Below are 18753 nucleotides of genomic sequence, written 5' to 3'. Positions count from 1 at the left end.
GCACTGGATGCAGCCCCGCCCTGGTCCCGGCCACATCCTCAAGACCACCGGGGTGTGGGGCTCTGCCCCGGGTCTCACTGCTCGGGGCCCGCGTTACATCGCACAGGCTCAGAAACGCACAGCGGAAAGGTGGCCCCGGCGGGCAGAGGGCGCCCGATTCCTGCTCCGTCCGCGGTCCGTCCTGCGAGGAGGCGCCAGGGGCGGACCCGGGGCGGGGCGGGCGCAGGGCGCGCGCGGGGCGGGGACGGGGACGGGGCGGGGACGGCGGCGCGGCGCAGGCGGCGGGAGTGCGAGCTGGGCCCGGGTCTCGGCCGCCGCCATGGCCGCGGTGGACCTGGAGAAGCTGCGGGCGTCGGGCGCGGGCAAGGCCATCGGCGTCCTGACCAGCGGCGGCGACGCGCAAGGTGGGCGGGGGTCCCGGCCGCGTCGCGGTGCAGGGGGTGGGGGGCGCCTCCGTCCCGGCCTCTCCGGAGCGCCCGTCGAGCCCTGGGACCCGGTTCTCGGGTCGGTCCGGCCTCCCTCCAGCCCCGGCCTCCTGCCCCGGCCTCCAGCCCCGGGTCCGTCCCCCGCTCCGCCCCGGCGCGGTCTCGGGCCTACGTGCGGCCGGCCACGTTCTCGGCCTCCGCCTGGGTCTTGGCGCCGCCCGCGCCCTGCCCGGAGGGTGTGTCCGACTCTGGGCTGCGGGGCAGGACCCCCGCGAGGATTCCCCAAGGCCACGTGAGCGGAGGGTGCCGGTCCCGCTGCCCCCAGAGCCTGGTCCTTCCTGGTTCTGAAGCGACCTGGGGACCCGGTGCCTCCCGAGAGCTGGCGCCAGGCTGCGGGTTTCCGGGACCTCCTCCCGCTGGGCGGGGGCGGGCTCACCCCCGGACCGGTCCGCCTCCTCGGGGCGCTCGCGGCCGCCTTCCGTGTGGGTCTAGCTGGGGAAGAGGGTGGTGGGGAGATGAGCTGCCCGGGGCCTTGAGCAAAGCCCCGTTGTCACTCTTTTTCCAGGGGTACTGGGGAGGCCCCAGGTGGTGGGGACTGAGAGTTGGCAGAGCTGGGTGGGGGTCCGGCCTGGGGGCGTGGTATCCTGGCACTCTCCCTCCTGGAGGCCTGGTCCTGCTGGCCTCCAGTATCTCTGGCCTGACATGTCCAGTGTGGCACCTGTGGCACAGGACACCACCTACCCTGACCCTCAGGAGGAGAGAGGAGAGGATTTACGAGACCAGAAGTGAGGTGCTGGGTTGGGAAGGGGCCCAGCCAGCACCCCAAAGCTGTACAGCGGGACCTGGTCTGTCTTTTAGAGTTCAGAAAATGGTTGAGAAAATGCAGACACACCCCCCTCAGCCAGCTTCAGGCACCTGACCCTCCTTTTCCGTATCTGGAAGCCAGGAAGAGGGAGGAGGAAGCTGGCCTTGACCAGGACCAAGCCAGGGAGGCAGGAGTGGCCCGTGGGTGTCGCTGTCTGAACCCCGGCCTGCGGAGGGCGCTCCTTCGGACCTGGCTGAGCCATGCCTGTTGTGAACCTTCTCACTGCTGTGGCTGGAGCGGGAGCTGCTGCTTGTTGCTGGCCACTGGCAGTGTCCTGGACGTGGCCTGGTGTATTGTGGGCTCAGGTGGGAGAGGAGGTCCACGGCCTTGGAGGGCCACTGGCAGTGTCCTGGACGTGGCCTGGTGTGTTGTGGGCCCAGGTGGGAGAGGAGGTCCACGGCCTTGGAGGGCCACTGGCAGTGTCCTGGAGCGTGGCCTGGTGTGTTGTGGGTCCAGGTGGGAGAGGAGGCCCATGGCCTTGGAGGGTGGACTCAGGAAGCTCCATCCCATGATATTAGACCAAGAAAGGGCCCGAGTCTGGAGGGCAGACGGGTTGCTGCAGGGCTGGCCTGCCTGCCCACCAGGGAGGCGCTTTCTTGGTGAGGCTGGCGAAGCCCCAGAGCCCACCCTGTGGCTCCCTGGAACACAGAGGGTCCCCGACCAGCTTCCTTGTCTGCAAAGTGGGAGCATCAGCAGCAGAGGGTTGGGAAGGTTCGGAGCCCGGGGTGGCACCTGTCCCCCCATCCCCCGCCGCCCCGGGCACAGACTAAACAGAATGGGGGCCCGCTGGAGGTCGCGGAAGGGCAAGCCTGGCAGGTGGTTCTTGGGCCAGCGGGGCGGGGGGCGCACCCAGAGTGGCAGACAGGCAGTTCTGGATGCTGGTGGAGGATCTGGAGATGGGAGGCCCCTCCTGACCCTGTGGGCAGGCCGGCTGGGTGGGCCTCCCATCTCCATCTGAGCTGGGAGTTCTGACTGCCCAGCGTGGCCTCAGTGCCTGGTATGGGGTGGGCAGCGCTTCCTGGCTGCAGCTGGGAGGGTGCCCACAGTGCACCTGCTGGCTGATCATGGCATCCCAGCTGGTCCTGTGTCTTCCTCTGTAAATGTCCTCCCTTCCCGAGCCCCTGGCAACTGCAGCGTCTCGGTGTCCAGGCTCCCACGCGTGGACAGGGAACAGGTGGTTTTCTGCAAGGGAGGAGGACTCCACACGCTTCCCCAGTTGAGGGCTGGGGCTGATTCAGGGAGGATGATGGGGGTGAGTAGGATGGGAGGAGCTGGCATTCTGGGCAGAACCAGAGTCCTTCTGTTTCATGAGTTCCTAAAAGCAGTCTGCGGGGCTCTCCCCGGCCACCGCTGCTGCCGCCGTGTGGCTTCCCATGGTGGGTGCTCTGTTTTCTTCTTGAGGCCCCACTGCCTTCCTAGAAAGGCTGATCCTGGGCGAGGGGAAGCCCATGGCCTAGTGTGCCCTTCTCTATGCCCTCTGTGTCAGCTGGGCAGCAGGAGAGTGGGGACTGGGAGGCACTTTCCACCCCGATGCTGAAGTCTGCGTTTGTTGGATGTATGAGAACAGCCAGTCTCACCATCTGCCAGTGTTGCCCAGCCCTGGGACTTCTCAGGCCTCAGTTTCCCCTTCTGTGAAAAAGGGGGTTGGGGACAAGACAGGCCACCTTGCAAATTCCTTCCAGCCAGCCCAGAAGTCCTGTTCTGTGTGGCTCTGGGTCATGCCTTTCCTGTTGGGCAGGGGTCCGTGTTGTCGAGCAGGGGAGGGTGTTGTTCAAGGATGTCTATTTGCACAATAACCCGTGCAAAGGTAGCTAGAAGATTTGAATCAGGCCGGGTGTGGTGTCTCATGCCTGTAATCCCAGCACTTTGGGAGGCTGAGGTGGGCGGATCACCTGAGGTCAGGAGTTCAAGACCATCTTGGCTAACATGATGAAACCTCGTCTCTACTAAAAATACAAAAATTAACTGGGCGTGGTGGCACGCATCTGTAATCCAGCTGCTCAGGAGGCTGAGGCAGGAGAATCGCTTGAACCAGGAGGTGGAGGTTGCAGTGAGCCGAGATCGAGCCACTGCACTCCAGCCTGGGCAACAGAGCGAGACTCTGTTTCAAAAAACAAACAAAAGGCCGGGCGCGGTGGCTCAAGCCTGTAATCCCAGCACTTTGGGAGGCCGAGACGGGTGGATCACGAGGTCAGGAGATCGAGACCATCCTGGTAACACGGTGAAACCCCGTCTCTACTAAAAAATACAAAAAAACTAGCCGGGTGAGGTGGCGGGCGCCTGTAGTCCCAGCTACTCGAGAGGCTGAGGCAGGAGAATGGCGTAAACCCGGGAGGCGGAGCTTGCAGTGAGCTGAGATCTGGCCACTGCACTCCAGCCTGGGTGACAGAGCGAGACTCCGTCTCAAAAAAAAAAAAAAAAAAAAAAAACAAACAAAGAAAAAACCCCAGAAATCAACCAGGCTTGGTGGCGCGCGCCTGTAGTCCCAGCTACTGAGGAGGCAGAGGCAGGAGAATCACTTGAACCTGGGAGGCAGAGGTTGTAGTGAGCCAAGATCATGCCACTGCACTCCAGCCTGAGTGACAGAACGAGACTGTCTAAAAAAAAAAAAAAAAAAAGACAAAAAACAACCTGGCCTGCCTGTGCCCACCTTCATCTTGCCCTGGCCTGGGCACTTTTAATTCTCTGGGCCGTTTGTCTCTGCTCTGGCCCTGCAGAGGATACCACGCCCTGCCTTTCCCTGGCCGGGGTGTTTGGACGTTGGTTTCCTGTTATCGCAGGTGAGGACTTAGCTCCCTGGCCCGCACGCCTCCCCGACATCGTGGCGTCCTGTTTGGAGCCTTCAGGCTCATGCTTACATCCTTAGCTGATCATTAAACTTTGCGACCATTTCATGCTCACTGCTTTCTTGCCCAGGAGCTAATGGTGAGGAAAGGTCACTGGGAACCAGCACACCAACCTCAGACATCGATTTTCTTCCAGCCTTTTTTCCTGGGCAGGGGTGGCTGTCACCTGCTGGTAGTCAGTGGCAGGCCCACCGTCCTTCCTGTCCTCTGACTGCGTGGTGCTGGCGACTGCTGCCTGGGGTTTATTTTGAGAAAGAAAAGCCGATTAAAGGGCCACTAAGAAGGCCTTTTGAAGATTACGGCTTCCAGTGAGGTTGACAGAGAAACCCACTCCAGTCCCGTTCTAAAATCCAGCGTTTCCTCCTTCAGGCTGCAGCCAGTCCCGTTCTCAAATCCAGAGTTTCCTGGGACATGGCCACTTTGTTCTCCTCCCAAGGGCTTAACACAAAGCTGGGTTTTGGCAGCTTCATTGTCTCTGGGCGTCAAAGCAGCTTTTATTTTTCGGAGTGCCCTGAAGACATTTGGAAGCGAGGGGTACTCTTGCCGATCCCTGACCCTGGAGCCCCTTTGCTATTCCCAGACCCCCTGACAAGCCCACCAGGCCAGCTGCTGAGATGGCTGTGACCCTGGGCTGACCCGCCCGGTGGCACACAGACTCCGCCTGGAGCTGGGGAGACCAGAGAGGCTGTGTGGCTGGACGGCGGCCTGGGTGCACTGCTCCCGCCCTCTCCTTGCCCTGCCTGAGCTGCCTCCTGCCAGAGGTGGGCTTGGACCTGTGGTGGGACCAGGTCTGCAGGGAGGGCGAGGGAGGGACGGAGGCTTAGCTTCGGCCAGCTGTGGCTGAGTGGATCTCCCTCATTGCCCCCGACTCCGGTGAGGGTGGGGGACGGGGAGCCTGCAGTCACAGCACCGCCTTGGAAGCCCAGCCTGGGGCAGCAGGACTTGGCTCTGCCAACTGCTTTTGGTTGTCGGGTGCTTGGGGTGGCTCAGCTGTCTGGGGTAGGGGGCTCGGCTGTCTGGGGGGGAGCTCAGCTGTCTGGGATGGGTAGGGGGGCTTGGCTGTCTGGGGTGGCTCAGCTGTCTAGGATGGGGCTGGGCCGTCTGGGTGTGTGTGGGATGCTTGCCGGGGTCCCGTCCCCGTTTCAGCTGTAGCAGCCCCGCGCCTATCTGTGTCTATCTGTGTGGGGATGTGAGGGAGGCACTGTTCCTTTAGAGACGGGGTTGCTTGCTCGAGCGGAGAAGCTGCCAGTGTGGGCAGCTCCAGCTCCCTGCAGGCTCTGTGTTCTGCCCGTTCTGACGTCTGTGCCGCTTCCTCCTGGACAGCTGCCAGGGTTGGCTCCAGCCCCTGCCCCGTCGGGATCCCCTGGCTGCTGGGTGGGGAGAGGGGGGAGAGGACCACCTGCTGAACCTGAGGATGGGTCTGGGTGCGTCCTGCCACTGCTGCCACCTGCTGGGCTCTGGAAGGTCCCTCACCCTCCCTCTGGGACCTTGTTGGATCCCTGTGGTGTGGGGATGGTGGCAGATACTCTGGCTGCTACATGGGAACCCTGCACAGTGTGCCAATCCCTGGGGTTTCTCAAGGCGTGGGGCCTCACCTCACACCTGCTCCCTCCTGCTGAGCCCCAGGTCAAGCTGGAGAGCGGATGAGAAGCGTTTGTAACCAGGGTAGAGGTCGAGGGTCCTCTCGTGGGGTCTCCATGTTCAAGGGAGCTGCCGAGGCTTGGGCAGGAGCCTCCAGCAAGTCAGCACCTCCACCTCTGTGAGTGCGGGGGGGGGAAGGCCAGGGGCTTTTGATGGGCACGAGGCTTGGGGACAGAGGACCCGCATGGCTTAGGGATAGATGGCATGGTATGGGTGCTGGGAGGGAGGCAGGAAGAGCAGGGCTGGTCCCAGGGGAAAGGGCACGCTCAGGCCTGTGACCCGGCCCCAGACCCCACTCAGTGGGGGGACCCCGGCCGCTGGCTTGGGGTTCTTCGTCTCTGAAGATCAGGTAGTCTTGGCTGCTCCTGTTGTATGAAGTCATGGATATCTTTTGAGTTGGGAGCTCTCAGGAAGAAGGTGTGGGGTGCATTAGCACCAGTGTTTCCTGGATGCCACCTCCCCCGTCAATGTCCCTGTCCGGGAAACCGGCTTTGCCAAGGCCCCCGCCAGGATGGGGAATTTCACTGCAGTCCCGGGAGCCCAGGGCAAGGGGACAGGAAAGAGGAGGTGACCTCAGAGCCTGGTGGCACCAGCGTCATGTCCAGGCTGGGGGGTGAGGGTGCCTGAGGCCCTGGGGCAGGGCAGTGCTGTCCCCAGGGTGGCTAAGGTCGGAGGGCCTCTGTTCTTATTCCCCCATCTCTTTGCAAAGGAAGGAGCCCATGCCCATTCCAGCGAGTGCCTCCTCAGTGCCCAGAGGTGCTTCCTGGGCCCCTCCATCCCTGTGCTGCAGTCTGAATGTCTGGGGTGAGGGCTGGTGTGGGAGGTGCTGGCCTCTTTTCCACCTGCCCACTTTTTATCCTGCTCTGTGGTCAAGGCCTGACCCCGTGGCCTGTGAGTGTGGGGGCTCCGTGGCAGAGGTTGGGGCGGTGGGGTGTGTTCGGGACAGCCACACACGCCTGGTTGCCACGCCCTGCATGGGATGTACCCAGTTTACCTCTGGGCACCATACTCCAGGTGCTCGGAAGCTGAAGCCTAGAGCCTGCTGGGTTCGCCCGAAACTCCACCCGGGGGCCCAGGGCTGGTCCTCAGGTTTCCTAGCCTGGCGCCTTCTGAGATGGGGAGGGTGTCCAGGCCTCCCCACCCCCTGCCCTCTGAGATGGGGATGGCCTCCAGGGCCTCCCCCCAATCCCCACCCTCTTAGATGGGGATCGCATCTAGGCCCCCCCCACCCCCTGCCCTCTTGAGATGGGGAGGGCAACCAGGGCCTTCCCCCACCACCCACCCTCTGAGATGGACAGGGTGTCTAGGCTTCTCTCACCCCCTGCCCTCTGAGATGGGAAGGATGATCAGGCCTCTCCAACCCTCTACCCTCTGAGATGGGAAGGGTGTCCGGGGCCTCCCCACCCCCTGTCCTCTGAGATGGGGAGGGCGTCCGGGGCCTCCCCACCCCCTGTCCTCTGAGATGGGGAGGGCGTCCGGGGCCTCGCCACCCTCTGTCCTCTGAGATGGGGAGGGCGTCCGGGGCATCGCCACCCTCTGTCCTCTGAGATAGGGAGGGCGTCCGGGGCCTCGCCACCCCCTGTCCTCTGAGATGGGGAGGGCGTCCGGGGCCTCCCCACCCCTTGTCCTCTGAGATGGGGAGGGCGTCCAGGGCCTTGCATCTCAGCGTGAGACTGACAGGTTTGCCCTGATCTCCACAGGCATGAACGCTGCTGTCCGAGCTGTGACGCGCATGGGCATTTATGTGGGTGCCAAAGTCTTCCTCATCTATGAGGTAAGGCCAAGGAGGGCCGTGTGTGTGCAGGGAGTGGGGGCCTCCTGAGGCACAGGCCGAGGTATGTTCTGTGTGGGTCACGGAACAGTGTGGGTCTGGGAGATGGGGTGGCCCTGGCCTGGAGGAGCTGACGGGTACTTGGTCGTGGGGAGTGCGAGGGGAGCTTGGGGCCAGGCCAAAGGCATCTGCAGAAAGAAGAAACCTGCTGATCTGGGGATTCAGCCTGGCTGGAGGCTCGGAGGCTGCAGGGGGCGGGCCTGGGGGCAGGGAAGGAGCTGGGTGGAGAGGGAGCCCAGGCCCTGCCTACAGTGATTGGGCCAGGCCCCACCCACCACACCCGTAGCCTGGGCCCTGGTCCTGCCCCGAGGCCTCTGTGAGTGGGGGCCACCTCACCATCTCTGCCCTTGTCCTCCCCAGCCTCCTGCCTCACCACCCAAACCTGAGGAACAGCCCCTGGCAGCAGCTCTGCTGTGTCCATGTTCATTGTGTTCCCGTAGGAGCGGCGGATGCCCCCCTGCCTCAGCCCCAGTCCCCGTGGGAGATTTGGGGCTCGCCCTCCGTCCTGGGTATTTACACACGCACACTTGCACTCACACGTGCGCACACACGGGCACGTTCACACACTTGGGCCACACCACGCAGGCACAGTCTGCACTCTTGTCTGATGGTTTTGCACAAGGCCTTTTGCTATTTTGTTACCACTTTTTACATAATATGTAGCTGTTTATATAAAATGTAGCAACCCCAGCTCTACAGCTCCAGGCACTCAGCCCCACTCCGCTCACTGCTCACCGCTCACTGCTCACTGCCCTGGGTCCCAGTTCCCCACCTTGGCCCCCACCTGGGCCCCACCTGCCCAGCCCTCCCTCTGCAGGACTGTGTGAGTGGATGAGTGAGTGGGCAGTCTGTGCTGGCCCGTCCTCTCCCTGTGGCCAGGCTGGGGTGAGGCTGGGGCCCTGCCAGTGTCGATTGGGAAGCAGGTCTCAGAGCCCTGGGGAGCTGGGTGTGGGGGCCCCTCCAGGCAGGCTGGGCTGTGTCCCTACGAAACTTCCTGCCACCTGCTCGACCTCCAGTTTCTTCTAAGTGGCAAAGGGCAGAAATTAGGGTTTTCCTGACCCCCATACATTCGTGGTTGGGACAGACTCCTGTGGCAAAAGACAGAAAACAAGTTCATCAGTGCAGGGTATGTCCTGCAAAAGGGGAGAAGAGGCACTTGGCCGTGCCTGGAGTCCTGGCTTCTGCAGAGCCCCAGCAGAGACCAGTGCGCCTGGAGAAGCCGAGGGGTACAGGCACGCAGTGTGAGGGCCCTCGGAGGTGGGGGAATGCGGGAGAGTGAGTTTATGGGAAAAGGAATGAAGGGGGTGGGCGTGGGTCCTGGGGCTGTCTCTGGGTGCGGAGGGTTCTGAGGGGCATTTACGTCCCGTCCAGGAGGCAACAGGAGGAGCCTTAGTCTTAGGATGCTGTGTGCTGCTTTCCTCTGGAAGGGAGGCAAGGCTGAGAGCTTCCCTGCACCTGCTGCCTAGTGGGCTTTAGGTCAGAAACATCCACATCTAAGAGGTAGATTTTGAGGTGAGACATTCTGGTATAGCGGCCCGGGGAGACTTCCCCTCCATCCTGCGAAGATTCTTAGAAAAATCTACTTGCAAAAGGCGGTTTAATAGAGCAAAGGTGCTGGCATTCACTGTGAACAGGCGTGGAGAGGGGGGGCGAAGATGCTGACCTGACCTCCTCCCAGGGCAAAGGGACATGGGCAGCCTGGATGATTCTAGAGGGGGAGGAAATTTTTTTTTTTTCTTCGAGACACAGTCTCACTCTGTTCCCCAGGCCGGAGTGCACTGGCACAATCTTGGCTCACTGCAACCTCCACCTCCCGGGTTCAAGCGATTCTCCTGCCTCAGCCTCCCGAGTAGCTGGGATTATAAGCACCCGCCACCACACCCGGCTGTTTTTTGTATTTTTAGTAGAGACGGGGTTTCACCATGTTGGCCAGGATGGTCTCGAACTCCTGACCTCTGGTGATCCACCCGCCTCTGCCTCCCAAAGTGTTGGGATTACAGGCGTGAGCCGCTGCGCACGGCCATAAATGGTTTTTAGGGGATTCAATGGGCTTGGACAGCGCCTGTTGGCCCTGGTGACTACCTGCCCAGGTGTGTTGGCAGACACAGGTCTTTCTTCCTGCGATGACCTCAGTGCAGGGAAACTCAGGCAGGGGGACTGGCAGTCACTGTTCCTTTCCCCAGCAGCTGTGGGCTTTAGGCAGATGCGGGGGCTTCAGGGAGCAGCCACATCCTGAGCTTGGAGGAGGCAGAGGGTCGAGAGGCAGGAGGGGAGGTCAGGGAGACCTGTGGCTGCGCCCGTTCACATCAGACTGCATGCATTTTGGGTTTCTGAGCCCAGCACTGGTTTCCTTCAGCAGGGAGACTGATCGCTTCTTCTTGGGGATGTCGTTAGGGCAGAAAGGGAGGGTGGCCTTGGAGGGGAAAACCCTTCTCAGTTCTGACACAAAGGAGGGCTCATAACCGAGCTGCTCTTATCCTCCCAGGCAGAGCCCAGAGCGCAGTGGGGAGGGCCCTGAGCCTGGGTCCAGGCCTGCAGGGGTGAGAGGAGGGGATGGGACGAGAGGGGAAGGAGGGGTGAGCTGGGCCTAGGAGGACAGATACGGAGAAGAAGTGGGTGGAGAGGGGCAAACCTCTTCTAGAAGGTTCCAAGGGTAAGGGGAGGTTGTGTCTGAGACTGATTCCAGCAGACCTGAACCACTGACCTTGTGGGGTCTCTGGGGACTCCTGGGCTGGCCACACCTGCCTGCCCCTCTGCCCAGTGGAGCAGGGGCCTGGCTGGCACCTGGGCTCTGTATTGGGTCCTGAGTTTTGCAGACAGATCTGTGTTTGGTGGCCTCCTGCTCAGGTGGGGCTGTGGGTTTGGAATCATTTTCCTGTTTTCCTTGTGCCTGGCTCAGGGCTGGTACAACCACAGGGGGCCAGGCTGGCCTGGCCTGAGCCAGAGGAAGTAGCTCTGTGGTCCCTCAGATCAGCCCCTGAGATGGGGTGGAGCACCTGTCCTCCAACCCAGCTGGTGGGGAAGGGAGGCTGCCAGGCTGCGAGCCTGCCATGGCCAGAGTGGGGATGTTCGCGTGCCCTGCAGCGTGCACTGTCCCTTGACCCCCTGCCTGGTTGAGGCACTTGCCCTCCTGGCCCCCAGGGCCCTGACACCCGGCTGGGGAGGAGGCAGAGGGAGGAGCAGAAGCCCCGGCCGAGGAATGGCTGCTTCACTGCTTCACCTCACGGCCCGGAGAAGGCTGCTGACGCATGGAGGAACCGGGGGCTGCACGGAGGAGGCCGCCCTTCTCTCCATACCCTTAGTGAAACACAGTCATGAGGGCCCCTCCCCTCAAACAACAAGAAAGGGCTGGGCGTGCAGTAGGAAACGGGCACGTGGCTTGGAGGCTGTGCAGGTCCAGTCTGGGAAACCCCAGGTAGAACCGCACGAGGGGCAGATCCATGGCACCGGATGGAAGGCCCGGTGTGGCCAGCGTGGCGGGACGCGGAGCCTGAGCCCCTGCCCAGGGTGTTGCCGGCCCTACGGGCGATGGCCATTTGGGTCCACTGGACCCAGCAGCCCCCTCAGGTCGGGACCTGCCTGAAACACGGGCGCATCCCTGTAGGGAGGTGTGTGTGTTCTCAGCTGCCCACTGTGGTGGGCAGATGGTAGCCCGGGCTGTTCACACGGTCGCCACACAGCAGGAGCACCCCACTGGCCACACGCCCAGGAGGACTCCAGCGGGGACAGAAGGAGCCACACACAGCAGCCTCTGCGGTGTCGTTTCTAGGATGTTCAGAACAGGCAGACCTGGGATGCACCCTCAGGAGCTGGATGGCGGGCTCCGCTGGGGCCTCAGGGGCGCTGAGCTTGCCTGTGTGGATCCGGGTGGGGTGAGGGAGCTCAGACAGGCCCCTGCACCAAAGCGCTCACCAGCTCACCACAGGAGTCACATCCCGGGACACACGGGCTCACCAGCCGTGCAGAGGGTGTCGAGCCCCCTGTGGGGCACCCAGACCCCATTACCCCAGGCCCTGGGAGTGGTAGGGCCTCACAGTCAGCCCCCTGAGCCAGCTTTCTGCTGGTGGGGTGAAAGTCCTGCTCCCAGACCGCATGCTGCCGGCCGCCATGGGGTCCCCTATCTCATGCCTGCCCCACTCTGATTTCAGGGTTACGAGGGCCTCGTGGAGGGAGGTGAGAACATCCAGCAGGCCAACTGGCTGAGCGTCTCCAACATCATCCAGCTGGTGAGGCCCGGGAACGCGGATGCATGTGTGCCCACGGACTTGCAGACACATAGAGACAGACCTGCACACACAGACACACAGACGTGCACACAGACACACACACACACAGACGTGCACACAGACACACACACACACAGATGCGCGCACACACAGACACGCGCACAGACCTGTGCACACACAGGCGTACACAGACGTGTGCGCACACACAGATGTGCACACAGAGACACACAGACGGTTGCACACATACAGACACAGATGCGTGCACACACACACAGACACGTGCACACACAGACACGTGCACACACACACAGACATGTGCACACACAGATGCGTGCACACACACACAGACGCGTGCACACACAGATGCGTGCACACACACACAGACGCGTGCACACACAGACGCGTGCACACACACACAGACACGTGCACACACACACAGACACGTGCACACACAGATGTGTGCACACACAGACATGGAGACAGACACAGGGATAGACACATGCAGACACGTAAATACAGAGATACACACATAGATACACAGATGCACACATAGGGACACAGATACAGGAACATACAGACATATGTACTCAGAGTCACACACACACACGTGCCACACCCCACGGGGCTCCGGTTCAGGCTGACCCTGTCATCTGCTGCCATGGAGTTGTTGGGTCATAGGGTCCTGGGGTTGCCAGGGGCCAGGAGGGCCTGGAGATATGGCGGTGCTGGGTCCTGGGGGAGCCCTGGCTGAGGCTGGCTTTAAGGGGCTGCGTGAGCACACCTGGAGCTGCTGCGGCTCGTGCCCGGCCAGTTCCCTGAGTTGGTGCAGGGCCTGTGTGTGCACATGGGCACACACGTGTGTGGCGGTCTATGCATGTGAGTGTGTATTGTGTTTTCCGGTTTCCAGAGCCTTCCACTCTATTACCTTGGGGCTTCCCGAGCCCAGGGCTGGAGGGACATCGTCCTCCTCTTTGTCTGTCCAAGGAGAAAGGCCCAGGGAGGTGGGGCCACTTCAGGTTTCCAGAGACCCTGGGGCTTCCGCCTCTCACTCTGCAGGGTCCGCCAGTCCCCTTGCTGCCCAGTCCTGGGGTCCCTCCGATGATCCCCAAGGGCTGTCTGCCGCCTGCCACGTCCCTGAAGTTTCTGCCCACTTCTGTGCAGGGCGGCACTATCATTGGCAGCGCCCGCTGCAAGGCCTTTACCACCCGGGAGGGGCGCCGGACAGCGGCCTACAACCTGGTCCAGCACGGCATCACTAACCTGTGCGTCATCGGTGGGGACGGCAGCCTCAAGGGTGCCAACATCTTCCGCAGCGAGTGGGGCAGCCTGCTGGAGGAGCTGGTGGCGGAAGGTGGGTCTGTGCCCGGCGCACTGGAGGCCCTGGGGTTTTGTTTGGCCGCTGCTGCCAGGCGTGGGAATGGGCAGGACAGAGGGAGGAGGGAGTCCTGGGTACCCCGAGGCAGATGAGGGGCTGTCTGGCCGCTGGCCAGGGTGGAGTGGCGCCCGCCAGGGCAAGCTGGGACGTCTCCCAGAGATGGAGGTCAGGGCTCAAGCCTCAGGGAGGCGACCCGGGCAGTGCCTGGGGCTGGTGGAGGCTGGCGTGGCTCACCCTGCGCCCCAGGGACAAGTCTCTGTGATTGATCTGAGGGAGATTCTGGACAGGCGTGGTCACAGTTTGCAGAAATAGAGTTAAAGTTGGGGTGACATTAAGACACAGAGTCCCGACCGAGATTGCCGCTTGGAAAGTGGCCACTTGGAGCCTTGTCTGTTCCGTGTCCCTCATGTGGAGGACCCTGAGGTGAGGCCTTGGCCACTCTGCGAGGCACCCCAGAGGTCCCCCGTCTGCACTCAGCCCCAGCGGATCCAGCCGTGCTGCTGCAGGGTTCTGGATGGGAGGAGGCTGAGCTTGGAACTCCGGGGCCCCTGCCAGGCTGCACACCTGGGATGCGGGAGAAAGGGTGGCAGGAGAGGGGTCTCTGGCCCTGTGGTGGGGCTAGTGGAGCCTCAGCCAGGCCCTCCTGCTGCTCTTGGCCCAGGTAAGATCTCAGAGACCACAGCCCAGACCTACTCGCACCTGAACATCGCGGGCCTGGTGGGCTCCATCGATAACGACTTCTGTGGCACCGACATGACCATTGGCACGGACTCGGCCCTCCACCGCATCATGGAGGTCATCGATGCCATCACCACCACCGCCCAGAGGTGAGTGAGGCTGGTGCCAGCTGCCAGCTCAGGGCCCCTCCTCCCTGCACGGTGGTGAGGTGGCCTCGGGGTGACGGCCATCTGCAAGGGCAGTGGACTCTGGTAGCCCCAGCCTCCAGGCTAGCCGCCCTCAGCCCCCAGCTCGGGAGATGCATAGCAGATTCCACTCCCACTCTGCCAGGCTGCGGGGGGCCTTTGTGCAGCCCCTTCTGAGGGGCAGCTGCTTGCCCTGGGGTGTGATGCCCCCCAAAGGAAGTCCTGGGCTGGCCAGGCCTGGGCTCAGCAAATGACCCTCAGACTTGGAGCAGATCGGTCGAAACCAGCCCAGAGGCTGGAGGGAGCCGAGGGTATCTTTCAGCTCAGAGCCTGGGCACGAGAAGGGGCTGTGCCCTGCCTGCACCCCTGCAGGGAATCGGGCTGGCAGGGCCGTGTGGCTGGCACTGATGCCTCCTCCTGTTCCATCTCCGCAGCCACCAGAGGACCTTCGTGCTGGAGGTGATGGGCCGGCACTGCGGGTGAGGAGGGACTTCCTGGCCTGCAGGGGTGGGCCGGGTGCTGCTGGGGACCCAGCGACAGGTGTGGCATATTTATTCCAGGGCTCAGTTAACACCATGGGTGAGAGAGAGCCGGGCGGGGGCCGGGAGAGACAGAGAAGCTGTGGCCCAGAGTCGGGCCTCCGGGGACGGCGAAGCTGCCCTCAATGACTGGGCGGGGGTCCTGAGCAGGTGGGCACTCACTCCTCCAGGTACCTGGCACTGGTATCTGCACTGGCCTCGGGGGCCGACTGGCTGTTCATCCCTGAGGCTCCACCCGAGGACGGCTGGGAGAACTTCATGTGCGAGAGGCTGGGTGAGGTGGGTGCTGTCCAGCCTGCTGGGGGCCGCAGGTGTCTTGGGGCACTGGGTAGCGCCCCTGGGGTTTTGGGACCAACTTTGACCAACTCATGCATCACTCATGGGTCCAGCAGCAGCTGCAGTGCCCTTCGGGGCAGGACGCGCAAGGAGTAGGGGGCTACGGGGCTGACCTCCGTGAGGCACCTGTGATCCTGCCCTCAGTGGGCAGGAGGCAGAGAGGGTCACTCAGGCCACCGCCGCCCCAGGCTCAGCTCCATGGTCAGTGTGGGGAGCTCGGTGAGGTTGCTTCCTGGGGTGGGACGGCTGAGCCTGGGCCGGCGGGAGGTGGTTGGTTGTGAGGATGAGTGGCCCCAGCAAGGTCCAGACAGCAGGGCCCTGGGGGTGGCAAGGCCAGGAGCTGGGCCAGGGGGGGAGCAGGGCCTTCCCCTGAGGGCGGTCAGGGCCCAGGGATGGGTTCTAGGCTGGAGAGATGTGTCCGAAAGTGGCTGTAGTCACAGTGGACAGGAGGTTCTGGAGACAGGAGAGGGTAGGGAGGCTGCTGGGAGGCCAAGACCACCTCTGGGAGGGGTGGGGGTGCCTGGCCGGGAGAGGTGTGCCTGGAGTTGGGGTGCCTGGAGTGGGCGTGCCTGGAATGCTGCTCTCTGGTTCCCTTGGGGTAGAGTTGGGGGCTCTGGCCTAGAACAGGCCGACACTGCCCTATGGACCCTGAGACCCCTCAACTAGGACAGGTCGGCCCCTTGGTGGGGCGGGGCTTGGCTCAGTGGTGGACCAGAGGCATGGGCCATTCAGGCTGTCCTCCGCTCACGCCTGACCGTGCAGGGCAAGCCCAGGGGCCCCATGGCTCTAGCTCTGTCCTCTGTGCTCTGAGGCTGAGGCAGGACTACTGGAGCCAGCCCTGGGGGCACAGGGTGGGTCTGGGGCTGACAGGTATCCCTGTCCACATGTGAAGGTGGCAGCATCACTCCCATCTGTGTGGACACTGGTTCCACCTCCGCGTGGCTCTACAGCGCTGCCAAGGGCAGTGGGAGAGACCATGGGTCATGACCTGGCTTCTGGAACCTTCCCCAGTGGAGCCCAGGGGCTTGGCGGAGATAGAACCCTACAGGCGAGGCTGGCCCGAGGTGCGGGTCCTGCGAGGGGCCTGTTCTCCTAGGGCAGAGACTTCACCCTGGGGGGCCCGGCTGCAGTGGTGACCTCGGTCTTGGCTTATGTCTGTGACTCAGGTTGGGCCCTCCTGGAAGTGGCCTGGATGTGAGGTCGGCTCACCTGGTTCCTTCCTGCTCTCTCGCTGAGAGCCTGTTTTCCCCTGTAACATGTGGGTGCCCGCCTTGCCCACCACCCAGGGTGCGCTGGGGCAGGGAGGGTGGCGCAGCTCTCCTGCTGTACCTGCAGCCCATCTTCCGGGTGTCTGACCTCACCTGCACTGGCGCCACCTCCTCCAGGGAGCCCTCCACTCCCACCGCACCCGGGCCCTGTCTGAGCTGCTCCCACCCTGTTTCTGTAGGAGGCTCTGTGGCCTGTGGTAGGGCAAACAAGGGGCTTGTGGCTCAGAATGAGTCCCACAAATGTTTGTTGGGTCATTGAAGTGGAGGCTGGAAAGCCCATTCAGTTCCCAGAGAGCTGGGCCACGGCCGGTGTGTGGTGCTGAGGCAGCAGCCTGAGGCTGGCAGAGGGGATGGTGTGTGCCGTGTGCACCAGCGTGGACCCACAGTGGCTTCAGGGTGCAGGGTGTCCGGGGACCCCTGGCTAGTGGCAGCGACGTGAGGCCCCCGGTTTTAAGGGTGAGCAGATGGAGGCTCACAGGAGTCACAAGCAGCCCAGGCTACCCCAGGCTACCCCAGGCAGGCCCCTCTGCCCTGTGCCCCACGGAGCTGCAGCCCTGTGTGTCTTCCCGTCTGGAAGGCTTCACCAGACACAAGGGCCCAGCCCCAGCTGTGTGTGTGCTGGACCCAGCCCCGCGGGTCCCCTTCCTCCCTTGCTGACCTTTCCGGGCTTTCAGGCAGAGTCCTCTTGTTCACCGCTGCCAGGAGGGCGGGGGTCCTAGTGGGCCCAGCGTGGTCTCTGCCCTGGCGCTCCAGGCCTCCTTTCCTCCTGCTGGGTGGGGGTTGTGCCCTGGCCCACGTGGGTTGGGGATGGTGGCCTCAGGGAGGGCTCCTGGCGCCTGGGGGCTGTGCCCGGGGCAGGTTTCCCACCTGGCAGCTGAGCCCTGTCGTGTCTTTGACCCAGACTCGGAGCCGCGGGTCCCGACTGAACATCATCATTATCGCTGAGGGTGCCATCGACCGCAACGGGAAGCCCATCTCGTCCAGCTACGTGAAGGACGTGCGTGTGGGCTTGGGGGCGGCCACTGGGCAGACCCCCTGCTCCTCTAGCCCATGTGGGCTGGGGCTCAGGGCTGGTCCTTCCCACTCTCCTGCAGTTGGTGGTTCAGAGGCTGGGCTTCGACACCCGTGTGACTGTGCTGGGCCACGTGCAGCGGGGAGGGACGCCCTCTGCCTTCGACCGAGTCCTGGTAAGTGGCCATCACCCTGCCCTGTGTATGTGTGTGGGTGAGCGTGGTCTGTGCGTGTGGGCAGTGTGCACACGAGTGTGGCACGTGCACTGTGTCCATGTGGCTGTGGGTGAGTCTGTGTCCATGTGGCTGTGGGTGAGTGTCCATGTCTGTGTGTGGGGGGGTATGCATGGGGGATGCGTGGTCCTTGTGGGTGTGTTTCAGTGTGTGTGAGTGTGTGTCAGTGTGGGTGTATGGGGTGGGTGGTCCCTCAAGCTGTTGCTCCTCCTGGGGGAAACTGAGGCCTGACTTCTCCGTTCCCCTGCAGGTGTAGGGAACTCAGACCTGGGGACCATGGCAGGCCCCCCGCCAGCCTGTGCCTCCTGGCCGTTCTACCCCCCACCCCCTGCCAGCCCCACGTGGCAGCAGTCAGGGCCACAGACCCTCCTGGTGGCCAGGGACAGGCCCTGGGAGAGGGGCTGGGTGGGCAGAGGGTGGTGCCCATGTTGCCCACGGCGTCACGGTCTGGGAGGCTGGTGCTGGGAGGGAGCATTCGGGGTCTGGCGTGGCCTCGCCATCCTTGGCCCTGATCACTGCTGGGTCTCACTTTGTCCTCTGCAAAATGGGAATCAAGTTGTGCCAAATGGAATGAGTCTGGGGCCAGGAAGGCCCCATGGAAGGCCAAATGCCTGTGTGTGAGGGTGGTCACCCTCTCAGGCAGGGCCACAGACTGTCAGGCAGGTGGGACTTGTGCTGAGGGAGACCAGATGGCTGCGCCCAGCCCTGTGACTGCACCTGGCCCTGTGACTCCCGTGCTGAGCTGAGCCTTCCCAGCCAACCCACGGAGCTGGACGGGGGCCGCTGTACTGGGGGGACACTTCCTCAGAGAGGGACCCCGCCGACCTAGCCAGGCAGCTGCTGTCCCCTCTGTGCGGCCTCAGGCTCACTCAGAAGAGCCTCTTGAGGGGCCTGGGACATCAGGGCAAGCCAGTCGCGGCTGCCGAGCCTGGGCGGCGGAAATGCTGCTGCCGTGACCGGGCCAGCCATGCGCTCCCAGCCTGCAGGCTGCAGGGTTTTCCAGCCAGTGTCTTGGATGCCCGATGCCAGCTTTGAAACAGAGGACAGTTGATCACCCGCAGTCCCAGCGGCTGTCACCCAGAGCATCAGCGTTTTTGTGCTCCCGGAGCCTGTATTCCTACTGGGTGCCACGGAGCCCGTATTCCCACTGGGTACCACGGAGCCTGTATTCCCACTGGGTGCCACGGAGCCTGTATTCCCACTGGGTGCCACGAAGGCAACCGGGGAACCCAGCATGCGCGGTGGGAACCTGGACTTTTCCAAGGAGCCTCAGCCTGCATGGGGGTGTCTCCGA

General features: G+C 63.1%; 1 protein-coding gene across 3 annotated transcripts in view; it reads left to right on the top strand.

Annotated features, from left to right (window-relative positions):
• The first annotated feature begins 257 nt into the window (after positions 1-257).
• Positions 258-18753, top strand: part of PFKL (phosphofructokinase, liver type) — a 28100-nt gene continuing 9604 nt past the window's right edge. For 2 of the 3 annotated variants that reach the window (XM_045389385.2, XM_005548556.3), the window contains exons 1-9: positions 258-404; positions 7478-7551; positions 11757-11834; positions 12996-13185; positions 13871-14036; positions 14507-14551; positions 14782-14890; positions 17117-17212; positions 17310-17402. In XM_045389385.2, the coding sequence (XP_045245320.2) occupies positions 320-404; positions 7478-7551; positions 11757-11834; positions 12996-13185; positions 13871-14036; positions 14507-14551; positions 14782-14890; positions 17117-17212; positions 17310-17402 (936 nt within the window). In that variant the 5' untranslated portion in view covers positions 258-319. Of the gene's footprint in view, positions 405-7477; positions 7552-11756; positions 11835-12995; positions 13186-13870; positions 14037-14444; positions 14552-14781; positions 14891-17116; positions 17213-17309; positions 17403-18753 lie in introns of all 3 variants that reach the window. The other variant, XM_074033917.1, reaches the window with a different exon arrangement.

The sequence above is a fragment of the Macaca fascicularis genome, chromosome 3, assembly GCF_037993035.2.
Source record: "Macaca fascicularis isolate 582-1 chromosome 3, T2T-MFA8v1.1".
NCBI classification, from domain to species: Eukaryota; Metazoa; Chordata; class Mammalia; order Primates; family Cercopithecidae; genus Macaca; species Macaca fascicularis.
Note: the sequence above shows the minus strand (reverse complement) of the source record. Positions and strands in the feature narration are given on the sequence as shown.